At 34.6% G+C, this 14109-nt stretch overlaps 1 protein-coding gene across 1 annotated transcript in view; it reads right to left on the bottom strand.

The window, feature by feature from the left end:
• LOC136802779 (spermidine synthase-like) overlaps positions 1–14109 on the bottom strand; it is a 36553-nt gene that overhangs the window by 14694 nt on the left and 7750 nt on the right. Inside the window, exon 6 of the mRNA XM_067059539.1 lies at positions 13304–13452. Coding sequence (XP_066915640.1) covers positions 13304–13452 — 149 coding nt within the window. The remainder of the gene's footprint in view (positions 1–13303; positions 13453–14109) is intronic.

Raw genomic sequence — 14109 nt, 5'->3', positions numbered from 1 at the left:
TTATTTGCTTTCTCGAGCAAAGTAAAATCGAAATTTTAAAATTACCGAACTGCATGATGGGAACTGACTCTTTACTTGTTAACAATAATCACAAAGAATGCATAGGATTCTTGAAAATTTTTACAAAAACCCACTTGCGATTAGAAAAAATCGCATTTGATAAATTTGAGATTTGTAGTGACTTGAGTTATGAAGAAATAAGAAGAACAGAGTCATTGACCTCTAGGTTTCACCTAAAAATACCGACTCAAATGGTTGCTTCTGATGGGCTGATTATCGATTTCGAAATACCCGAATGCAGATGGTTTTTAAAGTTCTTCCATCAGTCAAGAACGAGACCTTGGTGTTCGTTACCTTTCAATGAGGTTGAGCTTCAAAATGAGCCGTTAGATTCCAGATCGCCAGTTGAGAAGGAAAAACGAATTATCCTCGTCGACCAAGTCAGAGTTTTCATGAGACATTTTGAACTAAAGTTGAAAATGCCTATCGTTATGTTTGGATCAAAAGGTTTGGTGATCAAATTGAATAACAAAGAGTGCAATACTTTCATCAGACATGTGAATTTATTACAAGTTGAAGTTGAATGTCCCTTCTCTACAGTTGAAAAGATTTCTGGGAGAAGCGTGTCTCTTGATATGCAACAAATTGAATCCTTCATTGATCATTTGAACATCAAAGTCAAAATTGAGTATCCGAAATGATAGAATGATGTTGTTGAAGAGATGTGACGAATATTGTTTAATGTCAATATCTTATTTACTTTATAAGACTTAATATTCTGGACTTCTAAAATATTAACTGGATCTGAGAAAATTTGAAAAGATTTCTCAGTTAATGTCAAATTTTGATATCTTTACATATAGATATTTTCAAAAAATAAGAAGATTCGAAATGCAGTTTTTTATGTCATGATATCTCTTGAAAGGAATATGATGATAACTGAAGATTCTGAGAAACTGCTAAGCCCCCATATTCCAATTATGTTAATATAGGATTTTAGTCAGTTCAATTACATGTTTTTTTTAAGAACAATTAATTTCATTTCAGTCTAACGATTTCGAAAAACAACTTAGAATAGGCGAGCTGCAACCAAGTTTACTTGTCCTTAAAACGAGTATTCAATTTTTTTTGCCAATCTCTACTTGTACTCTCAGTATCACTTTTTTGTTTAAATACGTAGCACATGATCGAAGCACAATTCTACGAGAAATAATTTTTTTCTTCATTTTTCATTCTCATCCTCGTATTCATTTTCTAATTTTTCTTATTCGATAATTCCACTTCTGAATATATTTTCAACAAGATAATTCGAAATCTACTATCAATTGTTACAATATTTTTTTGTTTCTGCTGCAGATTATATTGATTCTAACTATTCTATTTAGTTTAATTCTCCGTAGTGAAAATTCAAAGATCGAAAAAAGAATTCGAGTTTTGAAATAATTATAGACTGACAAGCCTTAAAGCGTTTTTTTTCCTGGTTTTTAGATGAATGAGGAATGTTTTTTAAAAGATTTTATTATTTTTTATTTTGATGAAAATTATTTTGGTGTTACCTTGATATTAGATTATCATTAAATGAAATAGAATTTAACTTTTAATTTTTACTTAAATTGTAAATGATTTATGTATTATTTCAGGTCGTTTAGGAATTTGACAATTTTCTAAGAAATTATTGTAAATTTTTAACACCTTTGTCACATTCAGACAGGCTACTTTAAGTTTTGATCAAAAATTCTACACGTAAGAGCCACTTTTCGAACCTCGGCAAAACCCATACTCATTTTTTTTTGCCCAATCACCTCCCGGGCGTAAGGAAAAGTCAAATACTTCGAATAGAAATATTTTTTTTAAATGTTGTACATTAGCCAGTTACAGAACGATCACAATTTGAAATTTCTGAAATGTCTTATTTGAAAACATTTTTTCAGAATTTGATTTTAAGATTTGATGAGTTTGCGAACTAGAATGTGTTATTATTTAGCCAAAATTCGATGGAGTTGTCCGAAATCGCTCTTAATTGTATAATTTGTACAATTAAATGAAGTAACCTTAAAATTCGAAGTAACCTCACTATTCCTCAAAGAATGAATTCGACATTAACATGCTAGCATGAAATACCCGAAAACACCGGAATTTGACTAACGAGTGTTACTAAAATTGCAACACATGGGTCAAATTCAACACCTCCAGCACTACCTAAAGTGAGTGACACTACAGAATAAGTTCCAAGTGGTAAATAATTTTCTGGTTATCTATTAAAGCACTGACCTTCTTAGTCTAATTATTCATAAATCATAAAAACTGAGTACATTTTGTAGACAATAACACCATCACCATGTGAAAGATTTGATATATAGGTAATTTTATCAGTAACAAACAGGAAACATGTGCGAGATAGCAACAATTTTGATTAAAGAAAATAACCAAAAATCCTAGATATTTACATATCTTTTATTTGGTGTATCCATGTTCAATTTTGTTACCAATGTTTTTTTTTTCTTCTTAAATAAACTATTTCATTCATTCCCTATTTTTAACAATCTACAATTTTTATAATCTTAGATTTTTCACCCATCGATCATCAGCTAAGAGTTCCAACTTTATATACTCAATTTCTCCATCCATCCAGTGTACTTTTGCAAATATCGTTTGATTCCCTATCATTACCAACTTTCGTGAAGTTCGAAAAACCATCTTCTACGAACACTTGTTTCCAGTGGCTAGACAATAGTGATAATTTAATTGACTCTGGGTACTTCTCCGAGCCTCCTTCACGAATTTTTTTTGGACTTCAAATGTTTGGTCGTTGAGTTATGATAAAAAATTCTTCCTTGTCTTTATCAAAGTAGTTTTCAACATCAAATTTTAATGTTCGTTTGTTCTTCCATTTTGAGAATTTTACTTTGATTTGCTTAATTTGTCAACCTCCAGTTGTTTATACCTGACTCGATTTTTACACTTGCAGCAGTGTTGCTTACCTCAAAAAAGCTTAATAAACGCTTGAAGAATTTTCGATCAAATGCCTTGAAGACTTTCAAAAAACGAACGTTTCCAAATTCATCTTTTACAATTAAAAATAAGACTTGGTTATTTTCTTTAATCAAAAGTGTTGCTATCTCGCACAAATTACCTATATATCAAATCTTTCACATGGTGATGGTGTTATTGTCTACAAAATGTACTCAGTTTTTATGATTTATGAATGATTAGACTAAGAAGGTCAGTGCTTTAATAGATAACCAGAAAATTATTTACCACTTGGAACTTATTCTGTAGTGTCACTCACTTTAGGTAGTGCTGGAGGTGTTGAATTTGACCCATGTGTTGCAATTTTAGTAACACTCATTAGTCAAATTCAGGTGTTTCCGATAGGGAAAATAAATTTAATGTTTTTATAGATAACCAGAATATTATTTACCACTTGAAAATTATTCTGTAAGATTTTAGTAACACTCATTAGTCAAATTCAGGTGTAGTGCTCACTTTCTGTAGTGTTACTCACTTTCTGTAAGGTGTCAACCAATTTCTGTACTGTTACTCACTTTCTGTAGTGTTACTCACTTTCTGTAGTGTTACTCACTTTCTGTAGTGTTACTCACTTTCTGTAGTGTCAATCACTTTCTGTAAGGTGTCAATCACTTCCTTTAGTGTGCTCACCTTCTGTAGTGTTACTCACTTTCTGTAGTGTTACTCACTTTCTGTAGTGTTACTCACTTTCTGTAGTGTTACTCACTTCTGTAGTGTTACTCCACTTTCTGTAGTGTTACTCACTTTCTGTAGTGTTACTCACTTTCTGTAGTGTTACTCACTTTCTGTAGTGTCAATCACTTTCTGTAAGGTGTCAATCACTTCCTTTAGTGTGCTCACTTTCTGTAGTGTTACTCACTTTCTGTAGTGTTACTCACTTTCTGTAGTGTCAATCACTTTCTGTAAGGTGTCAATCACTTCCTTTAGTGTGCTCACTTTCTGTAGTGTTACTCACTTTCTGTAGTGTTACTCACTTTCTGTAGTGTTACTCACTTTCTGTAGTGTTACTCACTTTCTGTAGTGTTACTCACTTTCTGTAGTGTCAATCACTTTCTGTAAGGTGTCAATCACTTCCTTTAGTGTGCTCACTTTCTGTAGTGTTACTCACTTTCTGTAGTGTTACTCACTTTCTGTAGTGTCAATCACTTTCTGTAAGGTGTCAATCACTTCCTTTAGTGTGCTCACTTTCTGTAGTGTTACTCACTTTCTGTAGTGTTACTCACTTTCTGTAGTGTTACTCACTTTCTGTAGTGTTACTCACTTTCTGTAGTGTTACTCACTTTCTGTAGTGTTACTCACTTTCTGTAGTGTTACTCACTTTCTGTAGTGTTACTCACCTTCTGTAGTGTTACTCACTTTCTAGTCATTTTTCACACATTGAGTCGTTTTTCACACCTTGAGTTGTTTTTCACACATTGAGTCGTTTTTCACGCCTTGAGTTGTTTTTCACACCTTGAGTCACTCACTTTGAGCATGCTGTGCTAGCTAAATCATAAGTCTTCTACTGCAAACAAATCTTCGTTGCTGCTCATTTTACCGCGTCCAATCAGATTCTAGTATTTTCCCTGTCAATCAAAACGACAAATTACTTGCTAACGAATTTAAACGGACATATTCTAGCAATATTTTTTACACCGGTCAAGATTTTCCATTATTATTATTGCTCACAAAAAATATCTATATTTTGAACAAAAATATTTTGAACGTTTTTAAAAGAAAAGAAAGCATCGTTAATGAATGCTTTTAAAGAGATGCCAAGAAAGTAGAAACATGATTTAATAAAAACGAGGCAAGGCAAAAAAGAGTCCTCAAAATAATAAAAAAATTACTGGATTCAAAAACAATATTGATACTGAATCAACAAAATACTTAAGTCGAGAATTGCTTTAACACCAGGGTCCACGCAATGAAATTGCAAGTGGGGGCTCCCAATGAATAAAGAGTCTAAGGAGGCGCAACCAAAAACTTTTACGAAAGACAATCGATAGAGGTGTTATTAGCGAAGAAAAACCCACATGTTTTCTCGAAATAGCCATTGACCTTTTACATAGTTATAATGTATGTTGATTCAGCAGATTGAAATAAATAGAATCTTTTGTAATGAATAAAGAAAAATGTGGAGCAAGATTTTTTTTTCCTTTTATTTACAAATTTGAAAGGAGTCTTTTTGCCACCGAGCGAGCACAGCGAGCATAGGTGGCTTTATAGCTTCACGAGGTTGTGCAGATGGTAAAAATTTTCGCCGTCTTTTTTTTTTTTTTTTGTCGTACACGGCTAGCCCGTATTTATAGTATTCCGTATATTGGGGGATTATGGCGTGGGTGTTTGGCTGCGGGCGTACTACGGCCAATATTCTAAAGGTGGACTCACTCACAAAGATAAAAAACAGCGCTTTTCTTAATAATTAAAATACGCTAGTGTAAGAAGTGTAACCAAGCCTTTGTAAACAATCATCGTGAGCATTTTTAATGGCTGCTTGATTGCACATGCTTTTGAAACTTGCTGCTGTTTTTATAAATTTTTATCATGTTTTCTGGTCTTTTGCAGAGTATTTAAAGAGGTTTAATATTCGTTTACTACTAAGTATTTTATGCTTGTGTAGTTAGTGAATGCACCAATAAATTGATAATGCTCAGTAAATAGTATAAAAAGAGTTAATTTTTCACAACAACTCAAAGCCCTCTTCTTCACCGAAACTACAAACAGCACAGGTATGATCTTTTACGATCTTTTGTTTCCTCTTTTCACCAGATAATTAAGTGTTAAATGTTAACCAGTTGTGACCTGGTTGTGACAAACAGTCAGTTTTAGCAAGTATTTCCACATATTTCCTAGCCTAGAAATCATGTCAATTGAAATCATTTTTTGTAATCAAAACAAACTGTCGTACTATCCAACGAAATCAAACGGTAGCTGTTCGATTACCATGCCTGATTTGGTAAGAAGATTTTTTGATTAGTTTGATTATATAAGTTTGATGACAGTTTTTTATCTGGTGAAGTTTGATTGGTTTTCAATCAATGTGTTTGGTTTAAGAAAAAGTTCCAGCTTTTCCTCCCCGATGCCAGCCCAGGCGATGTCAACCGAACCCTATCAAACCGATTTTCGTTATCGAACCATCAAATTTCATCGAAGGAAATCAAACGGTTAGCTAGGTGTTTCATTACCGAACCTGATCGAACAGTAATAAGAACTTTACCAGAAAATCTTCAGTTTGATTAAAGTTATATCCCAGTATATCGCAGTTCGATCAAGTTCAATCAATGTTTTTGTAGCTCAAATGGTTGCAGTTATTGCTGATCCGATGGGATGATAGATATTTGCCTGCTTTTTAAGCTTTTTAGTGTGGGCGTCTGCTAATAAGCCGTCGGAAATGGGCAACAAGGTAATAAATGAAGCTTCAATATCGAACTTCACCGATCTTGATACACCTTTTGCTAATCAGGATTTTCATTTTGAATCATTAAAAACTCCAGTGTACCGTTGTTTTGTATAAGATTCCCATTTCCGCACTAAGTTTCTTGATACTTTTCTGGAATCTTTTCCCTATATATATTTTACGGGATAATCAGCAAGAAATTGGGGAGTGTTCGTTTAATGGGATGCAGTTTAAAGTAGTTATAAAGGAGTCATTGTTGTGATTTGTACTTATGTAGATTTATTGCATATAGAAAAACTGCTTAACCCATCATTTTTATTTGAATGGATTGTTTATATTGTCATTTTTAAAACTAACCCATCATTTTAATCTATTTGGATATATTCTTTACATAGTTATTTTTAGAAAAAAAGAAAATCTTCACATTATTTCTTCATGTAACCTATGCTTATATTTTATATATTATAATATATTTTATTTATTATTATTAGGTGGCACTTAGTGTAAGCTATATCTAGTATTAAAATTTAGCTGACATCAGTTTCAGACGAGTCGGGTGTATATAACACCGTATAATTCCTTTAAATCAAACATCTACAAAAGATAAACAAGCAACATACACGCTTTTTTTTTATAAGAATACACTTTATAAGAATGTCCATGATGAAAATGGCCAAAAAATTAAGAATAATGCTAAGAATATCACAATCATTTCAATTATAAATTGCCAATTACCCTCAAGTAAGGCATCCTTTCACAAAAAAATGCCATTTTATGCTTGAGACGTATGTCCTAAATGTTAAATCTAGTCTGAATTAGGATCCTAACCTAAGAATGATGTAAGAATATTTGTGTCATCACAAGCTATTTGAAGTACAAATAAAACAGAGCGTTCTTGAGACGTTCCTGAACGTACACGAACGTTCCATTAGCGTTCCTTGAACGTTCCAGAACGTCCTCGATCGTTCTAAAACATCAGGGACGTTTGGAACGTTCAAAGACGTTTCAGAACGCTCGAGAACGTTGCAGAACGTTGCAGAACACTCGCGAACGATCTTTTGAGTCCAAAGGTTAATTAATATTGACTCAATAAGAACCTTCGAGAACGTTATAGAACGTTCAGGAACGCTTCCGAATGTTTTAAGACATCCTTGTAAATAAAAGGGAATGACCAGGAACGTTCTCTAGCGTTCTTAGAACGTTCCTAAACGTTCAAGAACGTTCCAATTCGTTCGTTTTGCTGGAACGTTCCATTTCATTTGTATTTAAAGTTGCTTGTGATGACACATTTTAGGATGATTTTCCCAAAAAAGTTAAGAATATCCATGATGAAATGGATTTACACCATTCTTAGAAAAACAAGCTAGATGCTGAATGGGCCTACCTGATGATGAAAGTTAGATAGCAATGCGAGGAGAAAAATGAAAAAAATCTGTCAGAAAATATAGCGTTTAGCGAAAATGCATAACGCAATAAATTCATCATTGATTGTTGATTGGGGGAGAGGGAAGGGTTGTAGGGAAAAAATAAATAAAAAGTTCTGGTCGCAAAAATCAGTAATAATGTTTTTGTGTGAAAAACATATTTTCAACCGGAAAAAAATTTTTCTCAAAAATTGGACTCGGCCATGATTTGGGCATGGTTAATATTAGTCACATTTTAGGTATTGTCATTTTGCATCAATGTGCAAAATTTCATAAAAAAATATAAAGTACAGCTCGAGAAATTCAAGAAATACTGTCTTTCCGGCGAAAATAGGTTGTTCCGGCGATTTTTAAATAGTTCCGGCTTCAAAAATCAATTATATTGAAAATTGAAACATGCTTGATGGTGGGCATTGCTATTAATAATGTTTTTGAATGAAAAAAACAACCAATTATAAAGAAAAAGTCCAATGAAAACCCAGAAAAACGGCGATTTCCGGCATATTTCCGGCATTTTTCTCAAAAATCGGACTCGGCATGTTTCGGGCATGTTTAAAACGCATCTTTGAGCCAAAAAATCAGAAAAAACTTAAGATACAAATTCGAGAAAATGTCAAAAAACCGGTTTTTCCGGCATTTTGCATCTTTGTGCCAAAAATCAGAAAAAACTAATGAGGTGATCCCGAGAAAAGCTGGTAACAGACGAACGGACGGACGAACGGACGGATGAACAGACAACGGTTAATTCATAGGACCTCCACCGGGGTACCCGGAGGTAGGTCCAAAAAGCGTGTATAACAACAGCATAGCATAGAGATGCGTAAACTAGAAAACATGATGAAACTTGTTTCACGCTGGCTTTCCGATGTTTTAAAGGTAAGGAGCCCCATATAAAACATTTTTTTTGAAAATCAAACCATGCTAAGCGTTGGGCACAAACAAAAACAATCCTTTCTTTCCTGTAAAGATAACTGCATCTTTTTAAAGATAAAATAAAGAAGGGACATTTCTAGGCACTTTTTGGCCCAAATTTGCCCCAAAATTATACTATGCAAAAATCAGAAAAATTAATCCCGAGAAAAGCTGGTAACAGACGAACCGACGGACGAACGAACGAACAAAGGTTAAATTAAAGGACCTCCGAGGTAGGTTCAAAAAAAAATTCTGATTCTTCTTGCGAAATTCAGCACTTAAAAGCTTTTGTTTTTAATTCAAAAGCTTTTTCACGTTGGATTTAGACGTGGAGCAAGATTGGTCAGAAAGAGGAAAAGAAAAACATTGTTTTGCTTATATCAGCATAGGCGTAGTGGTATAGTGGTTATCATCCTTGACTCCTGCCTGGGAGGCCCAAGTTCGATACCCCGTGTCACTACGATTCGCTTTGAAGAGAATATACCTTCGTCCGGGTCAACATATGCCATGTGAGGGGGACTGGGTATCATTAATCTGAATACAAGAGTGTTGGGTAGATTAGACCGACATTGTGACGTGCCGTGGAACTCATAAGATTCGACCTCGCGTGAGCATCGCTCTCCCAGTGTCGTTCGAGTGTCATAGTATACGCCATGGCGTGGCAACTCGCGTCTGCCAAGTCGAAGTGTCTGTCAGCGCTGTGATTCCTACTCCTTTAGGAGTAGGACCCATCCCGAATGATTCGGTGGGCATATATTTATATCAGCATAATATAAAATTAGGCAGACCATGGATTTAATATAGACCCTCTACACAAAGGGGAACACTTATGTAAGAATAAATGTCTACTTGGCAAAACGGAAAGACGGTTTAGATTTCCAATTTAAAACTCTACCCGTCCACCCATGCATTCTTTTATGTGAAAGATTAAACTTTGAGTACGTGGGATGGAAGGGGCAGCTTATTTTTTTTATTATAATACATGCTTTTTTTATAAGAATATCTTCTATAAGAATATCAGGGTGAAAATTGGCCAAACCGTAAGAATACCCTAAGAATACCCTCTAGGGTGGGTTTCGCAGAATTTGACATGAATACAGTCATTTTGTATTTGGTTAACAGAAAAAAAACTGATTCCTTTGTTAGACTTGAATTTAAACTTTCAGGCAGAAATGTTATTTTAGTTCCAAAATGTTCATTTTTCACGTTTGTAAAAAAGTTAAGTCTAAAAAAGTAAGAAAACGTTGAGAATATTTCACCCTCAATTATTTTGGCAATATTTTAAGAATACTTGACCCTCATCCAAAGTGCACTACTCTTATAAAAAAAGCGTGTAGCATGAAAAAAATATATGTTACAATTTTCTACGTAGTTCCCTTTGAATAAGTTAGGGATAATTCTTACATTTTTGGACCTACCTCGGAGGTCCTTTAAATTAACCTATGTTCGTCCGTTCGTTCGATTGTTACCAGTTTTTCTCGGGATTGGCTCATTAGTGTTTTCGGATTTTTTTCAAAGATGCGTATTAGCAATGCCCAAAACATGGTCGGGTTCGATTTTTGAGAAAATTTTTTTTTCCGGCCGAAAATGCCAAAAAACATTGTTGATAACAATGCAACATGAAGGATTGTTATTCAATTGCCAATAAGACTGATTTTTGCAGCCGGAACTTTCTATTTCTTCTTCCCCTAATCCCCTTCCCTCTTCCCCCATCAACAATCAATGATGAAATTCAATGCGTTATGCATTTTCGCTAAACGCTATATTTTCTGACAGATTTTTTTCATTTTTCTCCTCGCATTGCTATCTAACTTTCATCGTCAGGTAGGTCCATTCAGCATCTAGCTTGTTTATCTTCTTATGAGAGGTGGCAAAAAAAGTGGTATCGATTAAGAGGTTGAAAACACAATAAGCAACATTTAAATTCTCCTTACATCCATTTGCGCCATTGGCCGAAATGATAGAAAGAACTTATTGTTACTTATTATTGAGACAAAAAAACAAAAGTTTATTAAACTTTCTCACAGTAAAGAAGAGACCCCGACTAAAGATTTTACCATAACAAATAAAATACTTGAAGGAGAAGAAAGAGCAGTAAATCATTTCCAGCAAGCCATATGGAATCTAAAAACATTACAACGGTCAAACCTCCTGGAGAAACAACACCATGCATGTTGAAATTCGACGAGAATTGGGATAACAATGGTTTTTTCTTAGTATACTATGTTATGACGCTGACCGTTTTGTTGTTGACCATTACTTTGATACTTCTCAGAAAAAAATACAAAACAATGTCTGCTAAATTTTTCCTGATTTTCTTTTTCGCCAACTGTTGTGTTTTGGTGAATTTCATTATCAGTGCAATCGTCAAAGAGAAAAAGATTTCTGGTGATCGCTGCCAGTTCATCAAGGTCAGCTATACATCTCACAGCATCAGCACTAAGCTGACCGTAACTTCCCTGATGGTCATCATGCAGGTCAATGTCAACCAAATCAGAAGTATCCGTACCATTGTAACACCAAACGAAAAGAAAAAACAAATTCGCAAAAGTATCGGAATTTTTGTTGCTCTGGTGTTGGCATCAGCGAGTGAACCATTATTAGCGGTGGCATTGGAATCAAAAATTGTCATCCTGTTTGGTATCATTTTTGCTATTGGTATGAATGTATGGTCATTGGTACTGGCTTGGAAAGCATACAAAGTCATTATCCATCAGACGTCGATTGTTTCCCTGACAACAGCCTCACGATGTACCATGCTAGCCGTCAAAAAGCTACAAAAGACCACACTCGTACTAGTCATGCTGACGTCAATCCCGATGCTATTACATATCGGTATCTATATTCTCGTAGGATCAAAACCTGGCGTTGAAATGCTTTCAAAATCAGCCAGACAGGTTCTGATGTATATCGGTCGCACCTATATTTTCACAATCAGCATCAACACTGCCGTTTTCCTGTGTAACCACATCAAGGAATTGGTGAGAAAAAGAATCGAGACTTTGGAAGCCTCGACGGTACCTTCTCTGGAAACAGCTTGTGTCCAGGGTACCCCAAAAGAAGAAAGATCTGTTTCTAAGCAAACGCAATCGTCTAAAGTCAACTTGGAGCTCTATCGTATTTCAAATGCTGCGAAATCGGAGAAATTTAGTGAAAGGCAAATTTCGCATGATCACCATGTACCTTCAAACGTCATAATTGTAGAAACAACAGAACTTAAAATCACGCCTGAACAACCCTAAAGCTGGATCATTGCCAAACAAGACTGTTTACTGAACGATGGAAAACGCCAGAGTTTCGAGAAGAAACAACAGAACAACTGAATTAAAATCACGCCTGAACATCCCTAAAACCGGATCATTGTCAAACAAGACTGTTTACTGAAAGATGGAAAACGCCAGAGTTTAGAGTAGAAACAACAGAACAACTGAATTAAAATCACGCCTGAACATCCCTAAAACCGGATCATTGTCAAACAAGACTGTTTACTGGAAAACGATGGACGCCAGGGTGCCGAGCAGGAAAGGAACCTATGTGACTGTGTCATCAATCTATTAATGCAATGTATATTTTCTGGGCAGAACTAATTGAGTGGTACCCGTTGGTAGAACTTCAAACAAAAAAAGAAATGTAAATGTAAACAAAAAATAGAAGAACTTTTAGGAAAAGTTGTTTACCAAAAAAAAAATCGATGGACTATATTCTCGAAAAGGATTAAATGATTGCTCGCCTCGTTCTAAAGCATTGTTTCAAAGATATTTTATAACGATATAAAAAGTGTTTGTAAGAATGGTTGCCTTCAAATTTTGGGTTGGGAACATATATTCAATTCACAGAAAGTAATTGCTCTTTTTCAAAACGAGGCCTGAAATGTGCATTGCGAGTTTAAGAAAATCCTTTGATAAGGCGATTTAACGAAGAAAAGTTTTTGTAAGTTCCGAGCGACCCTAAATTTTTAAAAATATGAAAATAGATTCTAATTGAATTTCTTATTTTCATTGGCATTTGCATCAAGTTTTCCGAGAATTATTTTTTAATTTTTTGTTTTATCGGCTTAGTTTGAACTAAGTTTCCTGGCATTCAGCAATAAGCAAGCTAAAATTTTTAACAATATTAGTTGTCTGTACAAGTAACCCATCCCAGGCAAGTTATTATTTCGAAATATCTGTGCTCTATGCACCTCTAATTTTCACCATTTTGTGAGTATTTATGTCCATTTTCCTACGAAATGAGGTGTCCACAAAGCCTTGAAATGTTTTTAATAAACACCCCCCCGCCCCCACTTGTTAATTTTTCAAAAATCCCCCCCCCCCCCCGTTCAATAATTTTTAAGAATATTACAGCTGTCAAAGAGAAGGCCCCTTATTTTGCTCTAAATAGCTTGATTTTAGCCTATATTTACCTTATTTGGGTTTTCAAAAGTACAATTTCCAACCCCCGGCAATTAGGTCCCTGTTCATTAAAAATTCCCGATCATTTTCCAACCCTCCTCCCCCTGCCGTTTATTTGGAACCTAAGAGTATTCTTGTATAGTTTTCTTATAAAAAAACGTGTATACCTTTTCCAAGGAGCAGATCACATATCCGATGATACCACACGTATAGGTTGGTACATTGTTACAAGCATAGGTGACTGAAGGGAAATGTTTTTGACAAAAATCTATCATTGGTTTGATGCATTGTTCCAAATCCAACCAAATCACTTCCCCTGTGAGTAAAATAAACACGATACAAACTTTCTTAAAGCAGGGGGGTCAACATCCAGATACCAGACCCATAGCCGGGTGGTGGTGTCTTTTTTTCCTTTAAAAGTCTGAAAAGTCAAGTTGGTATTGATGGGGGTGGGTCCCCCTTTTTTTAGAAAAAAAGAATTATCCCCGGTTGGTATTGATACCAAAATAGGGAGTGGGTACCCCTTTTTTTAAATAATATGATTCAGAAAGTTGGTATCCATAATTATCAAAATGACAGCAAAACTTTCCTAATTTTTGCCCTTATAGCTAGAAAATACCCCGAAAAAATTAAACAGTCTGTATTTCTTTATTATCTTGGTCGTTTTTGTATAAAGGTAAAACTCTAAATCCATGAATTTTTGCTTCGAAATTTCGGTATTATAAAATTTTTATCCCCCTTTTTCGGAATTCATACATGAAAAATTAAATTTGATGAAAAATTAGTCAAAACGAGGAAAAATACCCAAAAAAATCGGCATCGAAATTGCAAGTATTTTTTTACGGAATTTCGGAAATTTTGGCAAAATTACTCGGTATTTCGGAAATCGCAAACCCCGTACGCCCCCCTTTTTCAAAAGACCATAATCCCCTCTTCATATTTCATCTGATATTTATATTGATATAACTTTTTT

Source organism: Clytia hemisphaerica, unplaced genomic scaffold (assembly GCF_902728285.1).
Source record: "Clytia hemisphaerica strain Z4C2 unplaced genomic scaffold, Clytia hemisphaerica genome assembly, whole genome shotgun sequence".
NCBI classification, from domain to species: domain Eukaryota; kingdom Metazoa; phylum Cnidaria; class Hydrozoa; order Leptothecata; family Clytiidae; genus Clytia; species Clytia hemisphaerica.
This window is presented reverse-complemented; position numbering and strand designations above follow the sequence as displayed.